The sequence below is a fragment of the Erinaceus europaeus genome, chromosome 10 (genome assembly GCF_950295315.1).
Source record: "Erinaceus europaeus chromosome 10, mEriEur2.1, whole genome shotgun sequence".
Lineage (NCBI taxonomy): Eukaryota > Metazoa > Chordata > Mammalia > Eulipotyphla > Erinaceidae > Erinaceus > Erinaceus europaeus.
The window spans coordinates 79,661,848-79,687,380 of NC_080171.1; the positions used below are offsets into that span (position 1 = coordinate 79,661,848).

A 25,533-nucleotide genomic window follows, 5' to 3' on the forward strand; every position below is an offset into this window, starting at 1 on the left:
ACTTGGGGTTGCCTTGTGTAGAATACCTGCCCATATAGCTGCACCCCACATCTATCTGCCAGGCCTGTGTGTGTACTCCTTAGTCCAGCCCTGTGCTCAGGGACCCCTGCCATGCCAGGGCCCAAGAGGACTTCTGAGCACACAGACATCATTTCCTGAGGTTGTCACCAATCCTGGAAATGATTCCGTGGAAGCCTCTAATCCAACCAGAGGTGGGGGACACCACCATCCAGACCCTCTCTCACCTGATGGGCACCCCTCTTCCTCCTCTGCTCATGGGGGTCATGACTATAAGTTTGTCTGTACCAGGGATTCTGATTTTGTCACGCTGAAATGACTGACACAGTGATGAACTCACAGTCCCTGTCAGGGCTTCCTGCCAAGAGGGACAGCCTGAGTCACTCTCTCTGTTCACGAGACTCAACATTTTCTGCCTGTGCCTCCAGTGCTGTGACTTGAGGTGTCATAGCATCTCTGATTTTTGCAACTTCGGGGAAATAGGGAGAAATTGAAGGCATCTCTCCTTGCTCTGAGGCCATGCAGAGAAGGACAGGGCACAGAGTGCCATGGGGACAAAGGAGGAACTTGTGCCCATGGGGGCTCACACATGGGCCAGGAGGGAGAGCTGCCATCTTCTTGCAAGTTGGGAACCACTTAGCCACCAAGGAGTGCAGTGCACAACCATCAGGACAGATGCTGGCGACTGTTTGCTGGGGTTCACTTTCTTGTGTTTCTGGCAATGTCATGTGCGTGGAGGGGCATGCACACCCCTGCAACCAGCCACTGCCACCCCCCCATCCCCGAGGAATTACCATGTTAGGGAAGTTTGTGGCCCCAAGCTTTCCAGCTGAGGGTTCCAGACAGACCCTGCTGCCTTGGGGACCCCCTACCTGGTGCCATTAGCGGTTCAGATTCCCCAGTGTCATAAGGATGCATCCTTACCCTCAACCTCCTCCAGTGATGAGCCCACCCCCCTGGGGTGGGGTGGGGGTGTTCAAGGGCTGTCTCTGCACTTCACAGCCCTTCAGTGAGCCCAGACCATAGGGTCTCCAGATCAGCCCAATCTTCTGAAGTCAGAAAACTAAGAAGCCAAATGGCTGGAGGTGGGATTCCACAGTGCTAGAGTTGGGAGGTTTCCTTCACGGCATCTTAGAGCCCTTTTCCCTGGAAAATGGGGCAGGGTGCAGAGTAATTTCATACTGCTTCCAATTTAACACATCTCCTCCTCATCACAGGAGGTGCAGCTGGGAATGTGGCCCCCAGTTCCTGGCTGGAGGGAGCAGCTGTCTTAGGGATCTGCAGCATGTCTGTGAAGCAGGCCTCTCGATGCCCCCCTTCCCCCACCTGGAGGTGCCCTCCCCTGTCACAGACCTGACGCCCCCTGTGTCCCTTTTGCCTTATGGTCCCACCTCATCTGGGAGGAGACAGGTACCAAGAGTGTGGCAAGTATGAGCATAGCCATCCTAGGACAAGGGGCTATCTCTTTCCCGGCTGCTTCTGCAAAACCTTCCAGAAGCCAGGTGCTGCCAAAGACATGGGAGCTAGGCAGAGCTCTCCCCAAAGGGGAGACTAACACTTTTGTCTTTGTGGACCCCATGCATCTCTATCTCAAACCCAGTGCTTCTTGGTCTCACAGCCCTTGCAGAATGGAAAAGTCATCTTAGGTCACAGGCCTAACAGACAGGCTTGGCTAATTCTGCCCACCCCCCGCCCTCCTTCATGAGCACCCACAGGCTGCTGTCCCTGTCACTGGAGTTCCAGCATCCTTGGCAGAGTGTCCCTGGCATCACCTTCTGGGCAGCTGTGTCTCATGCCATGTTCAGAGTTACTTTGCTGGCACCCGTGCCTTTGTCCCAAGTATCCGAATGCATTTCTCAGATAGAGGTACAGCCTGATTAGTGAGGCCAACATAGGACCCAGGCCCTACCAGGTGTCTGGGAAGCTACCCAAAACCCCCCCTGTAGCCCCCACACTAATGTGGAGGGGTCTCAGGAATGCCTGGGAATTTGGGGCCAGCCAAGCTTTGGGGTTCAGTCTGCCTCCCCAAGAGTACATTTGTGCCCCAGGGTCCCGCCATGAGATTTCAGGGGCTGCCCATTTTCCACAGTGATCAGCAGAGAATGTCTCACACAGCTGCAGCTGTAACTGCGTCCTGGCAGCAGAGTATGTGGCCTGTTTGGCAGCTAGGTCTATTCTGGTGGTCTCCAGGCAGCTGGGACTTTGAGCCCGGCTCTGTGCAGCCCCCTCCTCACAGATTTGAAACAGTCTCCACAGGGGAGAGGGTGGGAAGCCCCTTATCATCACCTCCCCTGCTCCTACTTCTCCAAGTAGAACCAGGTCTGCAGAAACCGCAGGATCAATTAGCTCAGAGACTGGAATCTCTTAGTTGACACTTTCCAGCTCTGTGTAGCTGGGTCAGTTGCTCAACCTCTCTGAGTTCCACGTATCTGGGGGAGGGCTGCATTGCCAAGCAGGAGACAGGAGTGGTGCCTGGTCAAGCCAGAAAGTTAGCTGTTGTCGCTGTTGCCATGTGTGCAACAGTGTCAAGGATGGGAACTCCAGGGAGACTTGCAGGGTTTGGAGCTGAGGGCATCTGCCCACTAACATGTGCTGAGTAACTCTGATGGGGATCCAGTGAGGTCAGGATTAGATTGGGGAGTGGCCTCTGTCCTTCAGTCACTGTACCTTGGTGGCAAGTGCAGCTTCTGAAGGTTGTCATACCTGGGACCTGGAATCACTGTTCCGTTCTGAAGGGAATATGGGGTGATGCTCTATGCCCTCACCTTTGAGTTAGGAAAGGTTGCCTCAAAGGCCAGTAAGTGGTCTAGGCACTCACAGTCTGCAGAGAGTCTTAACTCTGGAGGGTGCAGGGGATGAGGACACTTTTTGGTGTTGCGGCTTCCTTGTGCTGGGTGTCAGGGCAGCCAGAGATGTATGAGCCCTTTTTGTTCACTTATGATTATTAAGGATCTTCATAATGAAGCAGCTTTCAAGTTGAAATGCTTTAATATGATTCTGTCAATAGCAAGGTTATTCCTATAACTCAAAATGGTCAGGAGGAAAAGACAAATGTGTATGCAGGGCCAATGGCTGACCCCTGATTTATTGTCCCCCTGGGAGATGTTGGGGAGCTTGGCCCTGGGAGGGGGGGTTATTCACTGAGGCAGGCCCTGGTATGGTATACAGTGTCTGGGAGAAGTCTGTGTGGGGGACAAAGGGCTTCCAGGAGCCACCATGGACAGCTGCCATGGTGCTGGACAGATAGACACTGTCGACAAGAGTTGGGAAGCCTGCTCCCCATTTAGTCCCCTAGAGCTGAGCATTGGTTCTAGGATATTCATGGATGTGTTGAACATGGAAGAATATTATTGTTATTGTTATTATTATTATTTGTTACCAGGGTTATCTCTGGGACTCAGTGCTGGCACAGGAATCCACCATTTTTTCCTTTTTTCTATTTCTTAATTTGATAAGACAGAGAGCAATTGAGAGAGGAGGCAAAGATAGAAAGGGAGAGAGAAAGATAGACACCTCCAGAGCTGCTTCACTGGTTTCCTGTAGGTGGGGTCTCAAACTCGGGTCCTTATGCATGGTAGCAAGTGTGAATGATAAGATACACCACTGTCCAGCCCCCATATGGAAGAATATTCTAACTCTGTCTTCTCTTGTCTCTGATAGTCTGCTGGCATTGGGGCCCCCATTTCTTTGTCTGGGCAGAGCAGGGACCCCTTTTTCTCTGAGGCTCTAACTTCTCCCAGCCACCCCCTGCCACCTCCACCCCAGGTGGTGGGCTTCTCATGTCTGCATGCTTGTCCAAGTGTCCCAAGAGACAGCTGGACTTCCACGGTGACTGAGAATAGGGTCCTGGGTATGACTATGGTGGTGGTTTTCTTTGAGGTCTCATATATCATGTACCCTCCTCTCCAGGCTCTCCTTTTGATGCCTCCCGTTCAGTGGAGCCCACACCCAGAAGGCCTGGGACCAAGACTGTCAGGGTATCTTGGTTTCCTCTGTCCTGGGATCCTGGCATAGGGCACACACAGAGGGGCTTGCCTGATGTTGAGCCAGCATTGCAGTTCATGTGGCTCACTTCCACCCTGGGTGCCCCTGAGCTGCTTCCTGGGCTATACTGTTTTCTCCTCCAGTGGGCCATATGTCTGGCCCCTCATCCAGAAGACACCAGGACCCTGGACATGCCTACCTGTGCTTCCTTTTCTGAGCCTGAAAATTATGGCTTGTCACGAATCATTGATTGGAAGTGCCACACGTCACCCACTCTGAGGATTTACATGTGCTTCCTCTGGGAACATCAATCTTCTAGAAACAGCCAGGGGAAGCTGTTGGCCAGCAGGTGCCAGGCTGAGTATGCAGCTGGGGTCTGTAGCTTCCTGGCTGCCTGGGACTCTTTCCCCTACCTATCCCCCAGCCTACCACTCTGTACCCCTGTGCTGTAGAGCCCCACATTCAGGAGCTGTAGAAAAGCCAGATCACAGGGCCAGGGTTCCTAACACCCAGGGCCTCACCTGGGACCATGGGGTCTATCCTGCTCTGGTTGTCCCTGGATGCTGACCCCTGGACTCCCTCAGGGCTGTCCCGGGCCACCCCCGGGACACAGGGGCAGATCAAGGGTGGGACTTCTAGTTGAGAGCTATCCTGAGTAGGGGGATGCCCCATCTTTGGCATGGTTGTGTATGTGTGCTTCAGAGGTGGGGGTGTCAGACCTTTGATGTCAAGACTAGGCACTACAGAGGCTGAGAAAGCCCACATTCTCCTCCCCTAAAAGAGATCATTTTATTGGGGGCTAGTCTTGACAGAGGGGCTCATTTTACACCCCCCTACATACAACTGTGCCCCCCGAAGGTATCAGCCTTGGCTTTGAGGGACCCTATCTCTTCATTGCATTAGTTACAGGAGGCCATATACCCCCCATATACATAGCCAGGAGCAAGGAGACCCCTGGGGAAGGTGTGGGACCCTCCCCTGGAGAGGACAGGCCTCAAATATAAACAGCTTGGGGAGCCCTCTGCACTGCTCAGGGAGGGGTGGCCAGGGGGAGCCTGGCTCTCTTTCTTGCTGTACTTGACTGTGTAAATATTTTTCTTAGGAGTAAAGAGAGAGCCTCCATTCATTGGGCAGCTAGCACTTGAAAGAACTGAGAAGGATCTGTTTAGGCATAAAAGCTAAAAACAGTGTCCAAGGCGCCTTTTAAAAAAGAAAAAAAAATCATTTCTGCAGCTCACACGCGGCCAAGCTGTTTTTTTTCCTTTTTCCTAACGCAAAAAATAAATAAATATCACCCCACTCCAAGTTGAGAGCTCAAGAGTTTGTGTCAACAGCCCTGCAGCCTTTGCTCCTGGAGCCAGCATGGGACTGCCAGGCTCACACCCCTCAGTTCCTGTCCCAGCTGCCAACGAGACACCACCCAGTTCAGCTCACACTTGAGGCATGGGCCTGGCGGGAGACCCTCCCAGGAGGGGTCTGACAGGGCCCCTGAACTGGAAGGGTCACCCTGTGGCTTCATCTGCCAGGAATATTGCCCAGCGGGCCCAGCTTCTTGGAAGGTAGAATGAGACTAAACTGAGCTTTGACCCTGGGGTCCACCACGTAGCAGCCCCTTGACTTTTACCCTAGGACTCTGATTTCTGGCCCCTGCCTTCTCTGGGAAAAGCCTGCTGGCAGCTCTAACAGAACAGGATGGTGGCCACAGTGTGGAGTGCTGAGCTTCCTCCACAGCATAACCCCAGCAAAAGGGCTCCCACATAGGTCCCCACAGCCCCCCCACTGAGCCTTGGCTATTATCACCACATTAACGCCTTGGGTGACATCACACAGAACTTGGCTTCAGAAAGTAAAGGAAAGGATAGGGAAGGAAGGAGAAGAAAGGAGAGGAGAGGAGAGGAGAGGAGAGGAGAGGAGAGGAGAGGAGAGGAGAGGAGAGGAGAGGAGAGGATTGGAGAGTTGCCCATTGTAGATTCTGTTGGGGAAAAGGAAGGGAGTGGGGAGAAGAAAAAGGATGAGACGCAGAATCTTCTAGAGGCCTGGCTCCACTAGCTCTGGGCACTGTTTAGCTGGGTATAAAATGTTCATCCATCAGAGTACAGGCAGCATGGAGTCTGGGGTCTCAATTTGGGAGGGTAGTCTGGCTCAGTTTATGGTCTGGGTTTGAATAGGTCCCCAAGTCCCTGCAGTGCCCCCCCACAGTTAGCACATGCCAGGATGTCAGGGGTCCACCACCTTCTGGGGCACAGGTCTCTCAGGGGACTCCCTGAATCCCAGCACTGACCCCACCCTGCCCTTGAATCAGCCTTTGTGTTAAAAGAAGCAACTTCAGTAACTACAGGGGAGAGAGGGCAGAGGGAAGTTGGGCTGGGGTCTAGAGAAAGAGGACTATAAGGAGAGGGCTGGGGTCCCTCAGGGCTATGGACCTCTCTGGTTTGGGTGTGGGCAGGGGCTGTGGAGAGGTTGCCAGAGCTTCAGAGCTGTGAGCGTATGAGATGTCTGTATGTGTGTGTCTGTCCTGTGCCGGCTTTGAGAGAACAGAGGGTATTTATTTTAAGTGTCAGAAAAGATGTTTTGACCAACCCACTTAGCTCAGTGCTGGCACTGGCCCCACTGCAGCAGCAGAGCCCGCAGGTCAGCCCTTGCTGTTTTGGACTCAAACGTGGAATCAAAACACACCTAATCCTTCTGCCGGGGTGCAGAGCTGGGACTGAGGGGAACTGTGGGCTCTGCCAGCAGCCGACAGGCCAGTGGCATGTGCTGAGGACTGTACAGAATAAAGAGGGTTTTCAGGATCAAGGAGCCTAGGGAGGGGGGTGGGCAATCCAGGGTCCCCCCCCCCCAAGGTTAGCAGTTGTGAGGGGAGTGGCAGGGTTGCAGCATGCAGACCTACCAGGAGGATAGGGAACTAAGGGCAGGCGGGGAGAAGCTTCCAAAACACTGCTTATAGTTTCTCTCTCTCTCTCTCTCTCTCTCTCTCTCTCTCTCTCTAAGAGAAATCTTTGCCTCTAACTTCTTTGGAGTGGGGTTTGGGGCAGATCAGACTTAAACCTCCCCATCCCCCATCACCCCACACAGCATCATATCATGCTGGGGTTCTTGCTGTCACCTGTGGTCTGTCTTCTCAGAGCTCTGCCCCATGCAAAGTCCAGGGAACAGCAAGGGGAACCTACACAGTGAGTGCCCAGCCCATCTGCCCTCTTGCTTGTCCTCAGAGTGTCCCAGCCCCTTGAGATATTGTGCTTCTGATGCCCCCCATCCCCACTCGACCCCTGATAAGCTATATGCAGGTCCCCTGAGTCTTCTGGGATGACTGTGGGCTTCAGTGTTTGGCATTCACATCTCAGCTAGGGTGAGGCAGATCCCTGGCAGACTGGGGGCTTTCAAGGGGCAAAGTGCCCCACCTCTGTCCCTGTCCCTACCTAGTTGGCCAGGAGCTTCTGACCTCTCTGAAATGACCATATACCATGACTTCCCAGGAGACCCCCCAGTGTTCAAGGTTTGGCTTCAGCCACAAGACCAGCTAGTTATCACAGGTGCCACCTCCCAATGAGCTGGGCTCTGAGAGCAGGGAGCAAGGGCACTCATGCCACTGAAATCCAAGTGAGGACAAAGCCAACAGAGGCTTTGTCACTGTAGTGGAGGAAGGCAGGGCCACAGGGGTTCCCTTAGTTCCAGAGTAAGCTGTGGGGGAGCTGGGGGGGGGGGCCTGGAAGTCTCTGCCCATGGGGTTGGCAGTAGCTGAGACATGTCTGGTAATACCAAAAAGAAACAGGCCTGACATCTTTCTTTCTTTTTCTTTCTAAAAATTTTTTGTAATAATTTTTTACATTTTATTCAGAGAAAAAGATATAGACACCAGAGCACTGCTCAGTTCTGTCTGATGCTGGGGTTTGAACCTGGGGTCTTGGAGCCTGGAGCATGAAAGTCTCTTTGTAGAACCATTCTGTCTTAGTGGTGTGCTGGTCAGGACAGGGAACACTGAGCTATGACTTCACCCTGCTGATTCTCTCAAACACCTGGCATGGACCAGTTAATCAGCTGCAGTAGCTTGGTTGAAGTGTGGACTAAGGGGAGACCTTCCAGCTTCCCTTACTCTTGGGGAGCCACTGTAGTTTTGGGGTGCCCCTTTCACCACACTGGCCCTGTTCCCTGGACTGGGGTGGGGCCAGGTGGCAAGGTAGTAGGGACTCCCTCAGAAAGAGGCCTCAGTGCTATGCCCCAAATCGGGGGGGGGGGCGGCGGGGAGGGGGTCTGAGTTACTCCCTGTCCCCGAGACCCAGATCAGTGGCTGGGAGAAACCTAGATCTTTGGGAGTAGGAGTGGTCTGGGGCCTCGCTGAAGCTGCAAACTCTCCTCCTCAGAACTGTCCTCCTCCTGGCTTAGTGGGGTCTGCTTTCTGTAGTCCTGGAGCTGGTATCCAGGGCATGAGCAGACCCTCATTGAGTGGGAGGCAATAGAATGGAGGGGGGTGGGGAGTGGAGCTTTGGGGTGGCATATAGCCCCAAGGTCCAAAAAGTCAGGAGGCCTGGGCCTCAGACTTGACAATAGCCCCCAGGAAGGAAGTAGCCCCTAGAAGTACCTATTCTCAGTGGTGTCTCATGCAGCCCCTTCTCTTAGGGCAGATTGATGAACCCCATAACTCCAGCTAAATTAGCCTGCAACCCACACACTGGGGTACCCCCAGCTCAGTGCAAGACTGCTGTCACCCTCTGTGCCTGCTGGAGGCCTGTGCAGGGTGCAGGTTTGCACAGCATGCAATGGGCTGGGGACCCACTTCTCCTTGAGGTGCCTCGGGGTGGCTCAGGGATGACCAGGCCTTTCCCAGTGAACTGCACAGCCTTTTCGTATCGATGCTGGACTTTCCCAGAAATCAGAGACATCAGCCTCTATCCCCTTTTTCAGCCTCGACCCAGACTTCTTGGCTCTGCATATATATGAGAGAGAGAGACTAGTGACTGGACATACAGGCCTGCCCACCACTCCAGCTCCAGGTCCAGCTCCAGCTCCAGGCCTGGGGGACAGAAGGTGGCTCCATATCCTAGGGGATATTTCCACAGGGTTAACTCCCTTTCTGCCTCACTTTTTTTTTCCACTAACAGCCACTTTCCAAACCACCATTGCAAGGTCTATTAACAGAAATATCACAGCCTGGGCCAGTGAGATGTCCCAGGGGGCAAGGCTGGGATCAATACTGTTTCAGCAGACCTAGGCATACTTGCTGGCACCTGGGGATGCCAGGCCCTCACTGGGCACTGGCAGCTCTCTGCTCCACACATGGAATTTGACAGAGAGGCAATCTGATTATTTTCGAGAGGGAGGGGGAAAAAAGGCTTGACATGGCTTCTCATTTTATTTTTCCAATATTAGTTTCAAGTTTTTATTATTATGGAAATTATGTTATAATTCACTTAGGCACCCTTTCACGTGCTTGCTTTCCAGAAGGAAAAATGGGGGTGGTGGTGGTGGTGGTGGTGAGTGGGATACAGTTGGTCTTGCCCTTGTACTTGGTTCCAAAAGCTTCCTGGGGTCCCACCCACATACTGCCTTTCTGGAGCGGAGCACTATGGAGTTTTAAGAGGAAACACCAATCAGGCAAAATTCTGGGGGCATTGTAGAACCAAGCCAGGGCCAGGATCAGGGCAGAGAGGAAGGCTACAGACCCAGAGCTACTGGCACTTTCTCAGAGTCCTCCTATCCCAAATCTTTGTCCCCAGGCCCAGGAAGGGCAGCTGCCCATGGCCCTCTACAGGCACAGAGCTAATGCTGGGTTCTTTTGCCTTGCTGCTATCACCTGGTTCCTCTGCTGCACATGCCCAGGAAGTAGTGAGCCAGCCTCCTCCAGAAATCTGGTGAACTATGAAGGAGTGACCTATCTGCTCCCACCCTGCCCAGAAGGTGCTCATCTGCCCTAGCCAACCCCTCTAAAGCGTCTGTCTTTGGGGCACAACTAGACCAGGTTCTAGAATGATCTGGCTGTTCGTCCAGGCTATATTGCCTCCCCCCATGACCAGATGGTGCCCCCACCTTCTTGTTCCAGTGGGTACCACATGGCAAAGCTATCTCCCTCACCAGTTTTCTTTTTTATCTTAAATATTTATTTTTCTATTTATTTGTGAGAAGGAGAGAGAAGCAGATGCCAAGGCTCAGGTTCCTCATACCTGAGAGTGCTTTATCCCCTGTGCCACCTCCCGAGTTGCTGAGCTGACTCTCAACATGTGTGGCTTGATGAAGGTCCCTCTGTGTGGCCACTTGATGGCAGAGGTGAATGCTGTTCCTGGAACCTGTATCCTCATGGGAGGCCCTACCCTAGACTCCTTGCAGTTCCCAGTGGATGAAGAGACACTGGAACCAGAGTCTCTGCAAAGCATTTTCTTTCTGAGCATAGGGAGAAGTAGCAGCCCCCTGGAGTTAGAGATGGGCCTTCCCCCCCTCCCCCTCGCCCCGAGAAACTCACAGCCCATTTTCATGTTGTTTTGCAGCCAGTGCTGACCAATGTGGATGTGTCCTCACAAGAGAGCTGCATCAAAAAGGTAGGCGAGCTCCCTGGCCCACTCAGCATAGGGGCCCTGGTTCAAAGCATGCAGTCAGCCATGTGGAAGGCCTGCTTTTCTGCGCCCAGCCTAGGCACAGACAGGGACTCAGGCATGAGCAGTACAAGGCTTGTTTTCAGTGTAGAAGTTGGTTGGGCCACTCCTGGATGCCCCTGCCTCCACCCCCCACCCACCTGTGGAAACATGGCCAATGCCCAGATGCTTAGAAACCAAATACATGCAGGTTGTGTTTATTTAACTATATTTAACTGGATACTCACATGAAAAGAAAATAGGCAGAGAAAACAAAAAATAAATAAATAAAATAAAATAAACAATGGGTGGCAGATTCAACAAAGCCTTTTACTACACTTGGCTTCCAGAGAGGGTCAAGAGAAAAATGTCAACCTGGGCATCATCTGTGGTGCTGTATCTGATTATGGGTAAACAGAGGCTCACACATGTGTATGGGAGCCTGTAGAAAACATACATACAGGCAGGTATATACCTCACATGTGCTGTGGAGTAGGTGACTGGTGGAGTCAGACTTAGACTGAGCATCACCCCAAAACCCAGAGGCCACTCAGTAGAGCACAGCTAAGCCTAAGCCATCCAGGCACACACTTATCTTATCACAGTCCTATAGTGTGTGAAGCTGTCATCTGATAAGCCCCTCGAGAGCCATTTTTAATTTTTTTGTTATTATCTTTATTTGTTGGATAGAAACAGCCAGAAATCAAGAAGAAGGGGGAAGATAGGGAGGAGTTGAGAGAGAGAGAGAGAGAGAGAAGGAGAGAGAGACCTATAGCACTGCTTCACCACTCAAAGCTTTCCCCCTGCAGGTGGGGACTGGGGGATTGAACCAGGGTCCTTGCGCATTATAACATGTATGCTCAACTGGATGCACCTACCCCCAGGGCCATTTTAAGGAATAATTTAGCAGGTTCGTTTTTTCTTTTTTCTTTCTTTCTTTCTTTCTTTCTTTCTTTCTTTCTTTCTTTCTTTCTTTTATATATAGATGAGAGAGAGGGAGAGAGAGAAAGAAAGAAAACACAGCATTGAATGTGTTCAATGTAGTTGGGGGGCTGGGCTTCAACCTGAGTCTTACACATTGGAGAGCAGAACCCTTTCCCAGTGAATAATCTCAGCTGTCTTCAACAGATTCATTTGTATGGGATTCCAGATTCTGGTCTGTCAGTTTTGTGGTTTGTGGTTTCTGTGTTTGCCAAGGGGTGTCCTCTTGTCTATGCTAAACACTATCTGCATGAGATGGTGAGCACATATGAGTCCTTGGACTGGTCACTTGGCATTTCTGAGCTGTGGTTGTCCCATCTGTCTTTTGGTCAGTTGTGTGCCTTTCTCCTTTTCCTGCTGTGAGGGTGTAGATGCTGTTAGTGCATGAAGTGAGCGGCAGACACAGGGGATTCGGAAAAGGCACCTCTTTTCTAGAGGACATCAAGGTGACACAGTTTGGTTCTGAGTGTGAGAGAGGCCTGTGGCTGAAGCCCGACCCCTCACTGTTCCTCACAGAGACTCACTCATTCCTCTTGGTCATGGGATTTGAATCCTGGATCTGCCTGCTTGTACAGCTCAAGACAGGGTCCCTTTGGAGCTCAGCAACCACAACACTGAGTCTGGCTCTGGAAGGGGTGAGCCACCCCCTCCATGCCTCTCAGCTGTCCCATCCCACCCGGTCCCCTCCATCTCAATGTCCCAGCTCCTCCTCCACACTCTCTCCATTGCCTGTCCCTGTTCTGCTTTCTCTATATACCCTGTCCCCAAGTCCTCTCAGCTGCCTGGAGCTTGTGCACTGAGAAGACTCTGAGCAGCTCCAGGTTTGCGCCCTCACGGTTCCCTGGTCTCCCAGCCAGTCACTGTGTGCCCAGGGCACAAAGTCACTTTGGCTATGGGTTGGGCTGTGTGGCCTCCTGTAACTGAGCTGGGACCTCTGAGAGCCCCTGACCACCCTGTTAGTCTCTGTTTACTTAGAGGGAGAGCCTGCGGGCTCCTGGTGTGCAAACATCTGCGGGAGATAATCTAGCGGGTTGTCCATCCATCACTCGCCCCAGCTCCCTGGAGAGCCTGCCCGAGCCTGTAATAAAAAGGCCGGGCGAAGAGGCTTTGGGGACGAATAAAGAGCTGTGTTAAGGGCCCGCTGAAAATGGATGGAAGACATTATTAAGGCTCAATGGCCGTCTTATCAAAATCCAATAGGATAGACATTTGGCAAAAGGCTTAAATTTATTCTTTGACTTTTCTGGAGGGCTTGAATTTTATCCGTTAACAAGAGTGTAGTCCACCCAGGGAGATGGTATCGGCTGAGAGAATTCTGATTCAATCTGTCTGGTGATAGGGAAGGGGGGAAACATGCCTCCCCCTCCCCAGCCCTTTCTTTGTCCCACTTTATCTTGTTTTCTTTTTCCTGCTTGAAAAGGAAGGACATGTTAATACAGTGTGGCTGGGGAAGACAAAGAGTGGTGATCTTTTCCTGCTCCATTTCTAGGTTGCTGCTGTTTTTTTTCTTTGTTTGTTTGTTTGTTTGTTTTGTTTTGTTTTGTTTTCCTTCTCTCCACCTCCTCCCCACCAATAAATCAGAAATTGGCATCTGATGGGCTGCAGCGGGGAACTGAAAATATGTCACTTTTGAAGCTTGAGACTTTGGGGCCTTCTGCCCTGCCAGCCAGCACCCAGGGCCAGACAGGTAGGAGAGGTCAGAGGCTTGCATGGGATCTTAGGGAGAGTAAAAAATAAATTGATCTAATAAAGTCTGCTGGAAGAGGCAAGGTGACGGCTCCATAAATCTTTCGCCATTATTACGTACAAAATGCTACAGGTCATAAAAGGCTTCGGATAGTTGGGCCAGCCAGGGGTGATTGATTGATAATTATCATAATTTGTGAAATGATTAGGTGGCTGTTAGGATATGACTGAGTCCCACAGGGCCTTATGGGAAAAGGCTGCCATTGGGCAGCCCACTGGTCCCCTGGGTCCCTCACGTTGGAGACCTGAAGCTAATGGAAGCTGACTCTGCTTGGCCCCCTCTGGAAGGTGGGGAAGAGAGGGCCTGGTCACCACTCTGTGTCTTTTGTGTAATAATTGCTGGACAAGGCCACACACCCCAGGTCCCAGCTGTCGCCAAGCTGTGAGAGGCTATTTGCCTTTAGAGATTTAAGCCCAGGGCCACCAGGTACTGGTGTCTGGTGGGCTGGAGGTGGTTCATTTCCTCTACATTGTCTTTCCCAGCTGGACACAGAGGTATTTCCCTATGGTTAAGGGAGAGAGGGTGGGATGAAGGAAGTGGGATTTGGGGTGGGAGGGAGAGTAAGGCTTGTTACCAGAACAAGGGACAGGGGGATCCCCTAGCTGAACACCCCCCACCCCAATGTTGGTGTCTACTTGCTGGGTTTGGCATGTCTCTTGGAGCTGGAAGGTTCTCCATCGTGGGCTTTTGATCAGCTCTATAGCTGTGCTCACACATCCAGTTCTCACTCCCTTTTTTAAAATCTCCCAGCCAGTAAGGCTTGGGAGCCTCTAAAGCACCCTAACTCCCCTGCAGTTGATCTACAGGCAGACTTTGCCAACCCCCACCCCCCAAAATCAAAGCAAGCACCCTGTGCTGGCAATTATGGATTTGCATGTGGGATCTGTTATGTCTTTATGAAATCAGAGTGCTGGGCTAAGGGGAGACAGCCCATATGGGGGGGCAGTAGGGGGGGCTGGTTTTGATAATCTTGGTCTGAATAGCCAGGCTCCGTGGCAGTAAGCCCTGGACAAAAGGCTGGACAGTGGCTGAAAGTCCTTTCACGACCTGTCTCTCGCGCCTTTGTTCGGGGGGGTCGCTGATAAAAGAGCCTAGAGTCCATTAATTCAGTGAATGAACATATAGTAAAGTCAGTCCCCTCTTGAGAACAATCCTGTGGAGGTCAGTCACGGTTGCCATGGGAACTAAGTACTCCTAAGAAGTTTGCATCCTTGATTTTGCTGAATCAAAGGCTGCAGAGCCCAGAGGTGCCAGGGAGACAGCCTGCCTGCCTCCAGGCCCCTGCTCCTTCCTTTGACATTCTGGCCCTATGCTCCTGGACCCAGTGAGCCCCTCTGGGGACCCACCCTACACTTCAAGCCTCTGGCCCCTCTCCCAACCCTCCCCGGAAGCCTCCTTCTCCCAACTGTTACCTCTTATCTGAAGAGGCCCTTAAGGCGTGACTTTGGGCTGAGTATGTGGCCCAGGGAGGGGCCTGGGCCTGGGAGCTAAGGCCACCTCCAATTCCAGAGCCCTGTGGACTCTGACCCCTGGCCACCTTACAGCACCTGAACTTGCCCTAGCGGTGGGGGTCAGGGGGCTGATGGTGGCAGTGTGGCCCCTTCCTGAACTGATAAGGGTGATTAATGGGACCCAGGGTGAGTTATGGTCAAGCCCGAACTTGGGGACAGGGTTATAAATGTTACCTGTTTATATTCCCTCCCCCTTCCCCATTTGAATTGAGTTGATTCTTCCCCACCCACCCTGCCCCCACCCTCCGATGGATCCCTTAAATCAGTTATAGTCATCAGATCAACCCAGGAGAGAAACTGGCAATTAATTTCCTTCCAGGTAATTTATGACCTGCTACCCTACTGGGGGATGGGGATTGAGGAAGGCTTCTCTCAGCAACTGGCCCTCTCCTGGAGGGTACAGGACACTGTTCCCACAGCTCCATCCAGACACCACAACTGTGGAGAAAAGGGGGAGAATGAACTTTGATACCCACTATCTTTCTCACCCTGAAGCATCCTTGTGAAGCATCTGCAAGATTCTGACCTTTGACTTAATATGTGGGTCCAGAGGAGGGGTTTGGGGGAGAACCCCTGTCAGGTCATTTAGAGCAGGTGATAGAGACCCTCCCATCTGGGGTAGAACCCCCATGACCTGCTGACTCTTACTTCCCAAACAGAAATCTCCAGCATAGGAGGACAGAACTGGAAGTGGTTTAAAACCCACAAGGGACTTCCTCTTTGTGCAGAAAAGTAAGGAGAACAAGCTAACTCCAGCACCCCAACCTGGTCCAGCCCAGCTAGTTCTGCTCCAGACAATAAGTCCCTTGGCCTTGAAATGGGATGATTCATGTTCCCAGTCTGTTCACCTTAACAGGGGTCTGGTGCTGCCTCCTGCAAGACCAGGTGCTGCACTGGGCAGAGAGCAGGCCATGGGCACAGCCCTGGTGCAGGTGAGCCTCTGCTCACATCTGTGCTCAGGACAATGTCCTTTCACTCACAGAGGGTCAGAACCCACAGGGATATGTGCCTGGGTCCCTCTAGAAGCTCAGGGTGCCTTCACCCCAGCTATCTAGGGGCCTGGGGAGGGTGTCCTGACTTCATTATCTATGTTGCCAACTTCCCAGGAGCCAGATGGTGAGTCAATAAACCCCCATCTGCATGTAAGCCATGCTATTAGGGGGAGCAGACCAGCAACCAGACCTTCTCCTGATGGGGAGGCAGGTGTTCCTGTTGTGGGGGTCAGGGATCACTCTCTCCTGCCACACTGACTTCCTAGGGGAAGGTGGATGTGGTGACCAGAAGACCCAGCCCTCTTGTCAGCAGGACTGTTATCACTGGGATAGAAGGCTGACTTCTGGGCTTACACAGGCCGCCCCTCCCAAACAGCTGCAGGGAACTCAGGGTATACCTTCTGTGTTCTGCCCCTGGCTCAAGCCTGCTTCTCTCTTGGATGTAGGTTGGTGTCCACATCTCCAAAGCCCTGTCCTCTGTTCCCCCTCAGAAGGTCTTCAGACTCTGCTCTGAATGAACATCTTGGAGGGGGCCTGCAGCCCTGCCTTTCCCTGAACAGAGAACAGGGCTGCACCTGCTCTAAACACAGGATCCCCAAGTCCTCAAATGGGATGGAAGAAACTTCCAGCACTTCTCAGGGCCCTGGCCTGCCTAGAGCTTGGGGATGCCTTCCTGGCTGAAGACAGAAGGTTAGGGCCTCAGCCTCCCAAGAGACTGCATTTGGGGAACTCTGTAGACTGTGTGGCAGTGGAGATTGTGCCCTGTGGTAGTAGGGGGGGCTGTGTGTGCCTCTGGTCCACCTGCTCTAGGCTTGGGGAGGGGTACCCCACTACCAGCTACTGGGCTGCACCCCAGCATCTGACATATAAATAGCTCCACACAGGGGGGACACAAGTGCAGGGCTGGAGGGGGGAGGGAGTCCTGTGACTACACCCCACCCCTCCTCAAGTCCCAGGGTATGCTCAAATCCAGCCTGTGTAATATGTGGGGTTGGGGGAGAGCAGACAGGCACTCATGGACTTGGGGTACAGAGTTGGGATGTGCCCTGTCCTCTACCAAATATAACTGTGCTGCCATGCTGTTGTCACTGGGAGAGCTTGTCACCTGTGGAATACACCATCCCCTTAATGAGTCTTTGATTACTGCTTTCAGTTGTCACTGGGATTATCACTGAGGCTCAGTGCCTACACAAAGAATCCACTGTTCTCTGCAGCCATTTTTTCCTGCCCCCTGCAACACTGTTTTATTTTGTTGGATAGAGACAGGAATTTAGAGGAATGGGGGAGATAGAGAGGGAGAGAGACCTGCTTTATTGTCCATGAAGATTCCCTGCAGGGGCCCAAATTCAGGTCCTTGAGCATGGTAATATGTGTGCTTAAATGGGTGCACCACTGCTCAGTCCCACCACTTATTCTCTATTAACCTAAAATGACTCTTAAAAATGCTATTTATTTTTTAGAGGAGTTCCCACAATGTAGTGTGTTTCACACACCTGTGAAATAGACACAGACACCTGGATTTGAGCTCTCCCTTTCTGTCTTACCCTCCTCTCCCAATTTCTCTGTCATATCAAATAAAATACAATGAAAGAGGGAAAAATAAAAAAAAGAAAGAAGTAAGTAAGTAAGAAAGAAAGAAAATAAATGAAGAAAGAAAGAAAGAAAGAAAGAAAGAAAGAAAGAAAGAAAGAAAGAAAGAAAGCCACTGGGAGCCATTGATCCCTAGTGCTGGCACTGACCCCCAGTGATAACCCTGGTGGTAATAATGAAAAGAAAAGAAAAAGAAAAGAAAAAAGGGAAGGGAAAGGAGAAGAGAGGGGAGGGGAAGAGAGGGGAAGGGAGGAGAGGGGAAGGAAGGGGAGGGGAGGGGAGAGGAGGTGAAGGGGAAAGGGGAGGGAACGGGAAAGGGAAGAGAAGGGAAGGGGAGGGAAGGGAGGGGAGGGAGGGGAGGGGAGGGGAGGGGAGGGGAGGGGAGGGAAGGGAAGGGAAGGGAAGGGAAGGGAAGGGAAGGGAAGGGAAGGGAAGGGAAGGGAAGGGAAGGGAAGGGAAGGGGAAGGACAAAGGTAACACCTCTGTGAGAAGTCTGGAAGGAAAGTGTGTATAAGATCCTGGATTCTGTCACTGTGGTGTGTAATTGACAGTTCTTTTCTCAGTTAACTCCTATATGCCTAAACTGTCAATGCTTACCCAGAGCCTGGCCTGCAGCATGACTACAGTGGTCAAGGCCAGGAAACTAATGGGGTCCCTGGGGGCACATCCCCACATGTAGCTTGTGGCTTTTGTGATCCAGGACTGTCTATGTGATTTTTGTGTGAACACTGAGTGTCTGCTGTTGGAACTGAGCTGGGAAAGGACATTTCTGTGTGACCCCCTGGCCAGTGGCATGAGACCTGAGTATCACTCCTGGTACCCCAGGTGATGTTTTAGAGCTCTAGACCCTCCACAGTGCAGTCTGTAAGTTCTGGAGATGACCCTGGCAGAGTCCCTTTGTTTAATAGCCACAAATTCCTGCTGCTTTGGCCTTCCTCAGGCTGTGGAACCTGCTTGTTACTGCAGCTGACCCAACCTGTCCAGACTGATTCTTCCAGGGAATTAATTAATTCCTCTTCTTGTTGTCTGAATCCTTTTTTTCCAGGGTTATTACTGGGGCTAGGTGCCTGCATTTAAAAATTTGCTACTCCTGGCGGCCATTTTCATTTCTTTCTTTCTTTCTTTCTTTCCTACCTTCTTTCTCTTTCTTTCCTTTCCATTTTATTTGATAGGACAGTGAGAAATTGGGAGGGGAGATAGAGAGGAAGAGAGAAAGACACCTGTAGATCTGCTTCACTTCCTGTGAAGTGTGCTAGCAGCAGGTAGGGAGTGAGGGCTTGAACCCAGGTTCTTGAATGGTTCTTGCACATAGTGCTATATGCATCTAACTGGGTCTGTCACTGCCAACCCCCACCCCAAACATTCTTCATCTGCTCATTCCTCCAGCCACCCAGCAGACATTCAGCAAACACCAGGTTACTGCCCAGAGGCAGTGAAACCAGGCCTCTCACCTGCCTTCTCAGTTCTACCTCTATGTGCCTTGGTTCCCTGTTTGCTCTGTTCCATTTTAGCAGAGATGCCTTGTGATGAGTATTTTTCTGGGCAATTCCTCCTTTTCACCCTCTATTATGCATGGGGCAGGGGTGGGGGTAGTGGTGATGGTGAAGATAACAAATTGATTTGGGCCAGAGAGAGTGGGAATCTTAATTTAACAGGTTCACCATGAGTGTACCATTTTCTCCTTGTTTAATAATATTTCCTCCTTTGAATAATGCCCTCCTTCAGCCTCAGCCCTTTGTATGCTAACAGGATTCATTACTCCACCTGACACCCCCTTCCATCAGTTGGGTCGTATTGGGAAACGGCTTCTCCTAACTCAGTTAACAAGATGTTTCTCCAGTAGAGTGTTGATGAATTAAGTAATAAAAGGCAAGACTTATTATTTCAAGGTTGGAACCTTGCCTCCGTTATTTCGAAGCAATGGCCGAGATCCACAGCCCAAGCTGCAGAAATGCCATCTTGCTGGGGATAGAAAATTATCCCTTAGTGATAGTCGGGTATGCTGTTCATCAGGGATCAACTGAAAGCTAGGAGACATCTTCAGAGACAGGGGAAAGAATGAGAATGGTACTCTGCTGCTTCCATGGTGCATGGGGATGGGGCAGGGGTGTGCTGGCTTCCTGATGGCCAGCTTGGAAGAGGAGGCGTGCCCTATGTCCTCTGCTGGGTCTGTGCTGCCTGCTGCCTCCCTCCCATCCCTAGGTTACTAAGGCCCTGAGAGGGCAGATAATTATCGGAAGAGAATCTGAAGCCTGGGCACCCCAGAGGGCTGCAAAAATAAAAAATGAGGAGGAGGAATTTTGAATAGACTTCCTCCCTTTGTATTTCTGTTTTGGACGAGAAAAAGGCAGGGGCAGGAGGAAAAGGGAACTGGCAAGGTGGAGGGAAAAAATACATAGCATGAACCCTTGGAAGGGTCTGAAATGGCGGCCACCCTGGGCCTGAGACTGGGCCAGTTCTTGGGGGCAGGAGGGGAGGTAAGAAGCTGATGGGGAGGTATGGGGTGCAGCTCAGGGAGCCCTTGTGCCTGGGTGCCTTTAACAAACAGATGCTGAGTCATGCACCCCCACATGATGGGATATAGAGTGCAGGTTCACATGTAATGATCTGGGGGTTCATGGCACCTCAGGAGGCAGCAGATTATCATCCTAGGGTTTGGGACAGGTCATCTCACCCCTCTCTGCAACTAACTCAATCCCCCACAAAGCTGCCATGCACAGATTCTAAATCAGGCTGTTCCCAGAGGGTCCCCAGCAAAGCCCTTGTTGACAACCCATAGCCCCTCCCTCTCTGAGATGCCCCCTGGCCCAGGATCTCTGTGGGGGTCTAGTGTTGGCCCCTGACAGCCCATCTTCCTCAGCCAGGGCTGTTTGCATTGGTTGATATGGTTGGGGTCCAGAGTGCCTCCCAGAATGTTCCCATTCTTCTCACAGTTTGTACCCCCTTTTAGCTCTAATTTTCCATCAAGCCACATTAGTAGCCCCTGCAAAAGTCCCTTATTCCAGTAGTCTGTACAAGACTGGCTTTCTGTCTCAACTCAGCCTCACTCCCAGAGCCCAGCACAGCACTGCAGAGACAGCAGGCCTTGCTCAGCTCCAGACTCACAGGCTCCCCTTGCTAGGTCTTCCCTGGCAGCTCCAGCAGCTCTTGTCATCACCATGACCACCACCATCACCAGAGAGAGGAAACACATATCTCAGCCATTCTGTGGACTTGAGAAGCCAGAAGCAGAAAGATCTCCTATCAGACTAATGCTCTGAAACCTAAATTTCTTCAAATGATGATAATGGCTTGTACCTCAAAGCTGTGTGTCATGATTATCTCAGCTGCTATAGGCAATGCACAATCAAAACAGCACTTGTATGTACTCAGCACAGAGTGAGACCAAAGTGAAGATAGTAGTGGTAAAGATGGTGATGGTGGTTTCATGAAGGTGATCATGATTATGACAGTAATGGTGATGTGGTAGTGCTGACAATCATGACTTTGATGGTGACAGTTAAGATAATGGTGTTGGTAGTGATGGTGGTAATGGTGATGATAGTAACAATGTTGGTGGTGAAGATGATAATGGTAATGATCATGGTAGTGGTGAAGCGATGGTGAAGGTGAGGGTGGTAATTGCAATGGTACTTATGATGATGATGGTTAAGATCGTGGTGATGATGGAGAGGGTAGTGGTCGTGGTGATGGTGATAATGGTAGTGACAGTGATGATAATGATGGTAAATATGAGAGTGAAGATAGTGAGGTGTTGATGGTGATGATAGTGATGGTGAAATAAATTATGGTGATGGTAATAGCTGGGTGACTATGGTAATGTGGTGATTATGATGTTGATGGCAGAGTGATTTTTAAGTTGATGAAGACACTGGTATTGGTGGTGAGTCCTTGAGGTCCATACACCATCACTCCACAAAGTAGACAGAATGCCCAGGCAGAGTATAACCTCCAACTCCTCCATTACTCTGTGTGGCCCGAGGCCAATCCCTTCCCCTTTTGGGACCTTAGTTCCAACCTAGCCAAATAGAACAGGCATACTGCTCAGTACCCAGCCTGGGAGGACCCTAGGGACAAGGCCAGAAGAAGCATGGTGGCAGGCACTGCACCACAGAGAATCAACAGGAAGGGACGGAAAAGAAACTCATAAATGTCCCTCCTTCCCTGGCCCTTGGAGGTGACCTCTCACACAGAGAATCAGGCTTCAGGGAGTTAATAAGAAATACAGGACTTCCTGTGAGATAGCAAGTAAATTGTGAGCTGCGAAGGACTTTTTTCCCCTTTGAAAAATGATGTAGTCAGGTCAAAATATTTTCGAGTTTCAAGCACTTGAGTTCCTTTGTCCTCAGGGCCGACATGACTTGGTTTCCATGCAGCCTCACAATGCATGGAAACATCTTTTAACTGCCAGGCGACCCTGCCGATAAGCCGACCAATTCATAATGTGAGTCGGGAGGGATGCAGTGGCTGAGAATTCTGGGGCCTTTGGAAAGTCTATTTACACAGCCGCCCAGGGCCTTTCCACCCCTCCAGTAAACAGGGCCACAAGCTATTGAATATGGGGAGCTATGGGGACTGGAGGAGGCGTCAGCTGGAGCCCCCTACCCTCCACACCCAGCCAGCCCCACTTGAGGGCTCAGGTGTCAGCCCTGTTAATATTCAAGACAGATTCTGAGTGAAGCCACTTGCTGCCTTAACCCCTTGCTCTTTTTTAAGTAACCTGCCCTACTGCCCCCAAGGTAGAACGGAAAGGCACCAGCAGTGAGGAGGTGGCCACGCTGAATCTGCCCCGCTGGCATGTCTTCATGCACCTGTCCTTTCTCCAAAGTGGGGGTGTGGGGCCAGAACCCCAGATCAACCAGTGCTCAGCCAGCAGGTGCAAACACAATGCACAGAAAGACCAAGCACCTGCCCAGTCTCACACAGCATTCTGACATGGTTCTTCTCAATAAACATTGCTTGTTCTCAGTGGGTTTGAGCTGTGAACACCCAGAACTATGCTATCCTGGTAGCACCTGGGGGTGGGGGCAGTGCTCCCTGTGGTTGGTCAGGGCTTAGCAGAGGCTAAGTGTGCCACCCAGGGGGAGCAAACCCAGCTAATAGCTGCAGTAAGGCTGCCTAAGGACAAGCAGGTGACAGGGACCTGCTGTGCCCCAGCCTGCAGGGAGGCCCACTTCCATCCATCCACTGTGCTTCTGGGCCACCTGCCCCCACAAACTGGACAGAGAACTAAAGGGCTGGCTCCCTGCCTGAGTGACCAGAGAAAGAAGCAGTGCCCAGCAGTCTGGGAGGGGGCATGGTAGATAATGCACTGGATTCTCAAGCATGGGATCCTGAGTTCAATATCTGGCATCACTTGTGCCACAGTGATGCTCTGCTTCTCTCTCTCTCTCTCTCTCTCTCTCTCTCTCTCTCTCTCCTTTTTAATGTTAATAAATAAATCTTTTTTTAAAAATATTAATAAGATAAATACCCACAGAGACAAGTGCTAACACACAAGTGCTGGTGGGGGGTTGTGTGGAGTAGTAACGTTTTGGGAATTATGGTGAAAGGGAGTATGGACTTGCTCAGAATCCAGGCAGGGCCCCCAGGCCCCACTGATAGCTGGTGGAGGGGAACCTGGGCTGTGGCTCCCTACTGTGTGACACCTGGGCTTGGATGGGGCTCTGTGGGCAGGGGTGTGCAGCAACACCACTGTCCTCTGCTCAGGATCTGTGGATAACCTTGGGGTCTCTGTGCCCATGTCACCCTGTGAATGGGGCAGCAGAGTTGCTTCTGTTGGTTGTCAGTCAGTGCATCACAACCTAGGGACAAGAGGGCCATTCTGGGACTGTACTGCAGCCTGTGCCTTTGAGGCTTGATTCACTCCCCCACCCCTATTTGTAGCCCAGCATTTATTCACTCATTCATTCATTTATTCTTCCATTCATTCATATTTCTAGGTGTCCTTTCTAGCATACAATTCCTAGGCCACTGGTCATTCAGAAGAGGCCACCACTTTTGCAAATCAAGGCTCCTGGCTATGGGGAGGAGAGGACTTTGCCTAGTGACTGAGTGGCCAGTGCCCCATCGGTGCTCTCTCTGGGGACATGGTTCTTGGGTGTGAAGGCTGGAAAATTGAGGTCAGGGTCCCAGAAAATCTGTGTCTGCTGGGGGCCTGTGTCCTCTAGTCTGTGGGAACCAAGGATCACCTGATTACCTTCACCCTGTGGGCTCACATGGTAGAAACAAAGAAGAAGGGATAATTTCTTACAAGGAAACTAGCTCTTCAATGGGGGCCCACCCTCATGTTCCCATCTCATCCTAACTGCTCCTAACTCTCTTCAGCAACTCACACCACCCCAATAGGGGGTATGCTCCATCTAGGGATCTGGAAGCACATTCAGAGCTGAGAGCAGTTAGCACAGAATCAGAGCAAAAGCATAAGAGCAGGTGCAAGTAGCTAGCAGTGCTTCAGGACAGCCAGCAGGTTGATGAAACAGTATAGGATAGCCCCTGGAGGTGGGCAGCAGAGGCTCTCCCATAGCTGAGGGGCTCAGAGCTGGAAGGGCAGAGCCAGGAGTCCCCAAGCAGGTGGGTACAAATGGCTTGGGGTCTCCAGAGTGCATGAAGGGGATGGCAAGGGAGAGAGCTCAGGGGCTGCAGTGAGTCACTGAATGCTGGGAGTGGGGGACAGTCTAAAGAAAGAATGGGTTCAGATGTAGGCCAGAAGGTGACAAAAGTGGGTGTAGAGACAGGTGGTGGTACACCTGACTAAACGCACATGTTGCCATCTACAAGGACCCAGGTTTGATCCCCTGCTTCCCACTTGCAGGCAGCAAGCCTCACAAATGGTGAAGAAGGCCTGCAAGCATTTATCTCTCTCTCTCCTTCGCTATCTCCCCCTCTCCTTGCAGTTTATTTCTGTATTATCAAATAAATAAATAGATACATATTTTAAAAACTCAATATGGCAAAAAAGTAGGGACTAGGCAGTGATGCACCCAGTTAAGTGTACACATTACCACGTGTGAGGACCTAGGTTCAAGTCCTTGTTATCCACCTGTATGAGGGAAGCTTCACGCTTATGAAATAGTGCTTTAAGTATCTCTCTTTCTTCCCTCCTCTATCTCTCTCTCTCTCCTCTTTCAATACTGATATGTCTTATCAATAAAAATGTAAAGGAGGGAGTCAAGCGGTAGTGTAGCAGGTTAAGCACATGGCGTAAAGTGCAAGAACCAGTGTCAGGATCCCAATTTGAGCCCCAGCTCCCCACCTGCAGGGGCTTCACGTCACAGGCAGTGAAGCAGGTCTGCAGGTGTCTGTCTTTTTCTCCCCCTCTCTGTCTCCCCTCCTCTCTCAGTTTCTTTCTGTCCTATCCAACAACAGCAATAACAACAATAATAATAATGACAACAAGGGTACCAACAAGGACAACAAAATGGGAAAGGTGACCTCCAGGAGTAGTGGATTCATGGTGTAGGCACTGAGCCCCAGCAATAACCATGAAGGCAAAAAAAAAAAAAAAAGTAAATGAAGGAAAGAGAGGAAGAAAGAAAGGATGGAAGGAAGGAAGGGAGGGAGGAAAGAAGGAAGAAGGAGGGGTGGATTTGTCATGTAGGCACCAAGCCCCAGTGATAACCCTGGTAGCAATGAAAAAAAAGTGAGTATACTGGGGATCTTTTGGAGGGAGAAGCATCAGTGTCTGAGTCATAAATAGTGAGGACAACTGGTCCGGACAGCCCAGGGGGGCATAAATGAAGGTGCTGGCTTTCTCAGCCCATGCTGGAGATGCCCCAAAGCTATGCCAGTGGGGCATCAGGCAGGCAGCTGATGTGGGAACTCTGGGGCTGGGACACACAGCTAGGGCCCAGGGGTAAGGGTGCCCAGGAGCTTGAGTGTCAGAACCCTGCTAGTGAGGGATGAGAGAGGGAGGTTCATGGCCTGGCTCTCCCAGGACTGGGATTGCAGATGACAGAGATGGGACATAGACAAGGAGACTACCTGCATCTCCCAGTAGGTCTAGGATGGAAAGGCACAGGGACAGTGAGCATGAGAAGGAATTATCAAAACATCTAGAAAACTGGACAGAAGTAGGAAGCGAATATGGGTCAGAGGGGACATTGATGTTCCTGTGGTGGGGCTGGGTCAGAGACAACTGTGCTGGG

At 51.3% G+C, this 25,533-nt stretch overlaps 1 protein-coding gene across 5 annotated transcripts in view; it reads left to right on the top strand.

The window, feature by feature from the left end:
• The window catches only part of PRDM16 (PR/SET domain 16), a 276,384-nt gene that overhangs the window by 122,634 nt on the left and 128,217 nt on the right, over window positions 1-25,533 (top strand). For all 5 annotated transcript variants that reach the window (XM_060199937.1, XM_060199938.1, XM_016191028.2 and 2 more), the window contains exon 3: window positions 10,482-10,532. In XM_060199937.1, the coding sequence (XP_060055920.1) occupies window positions 10,482-10,532 (51 nt within the window). The remainder of the gene's footprint in view (window positions 1-10,481; window positions 10,533-25,533) is intronic.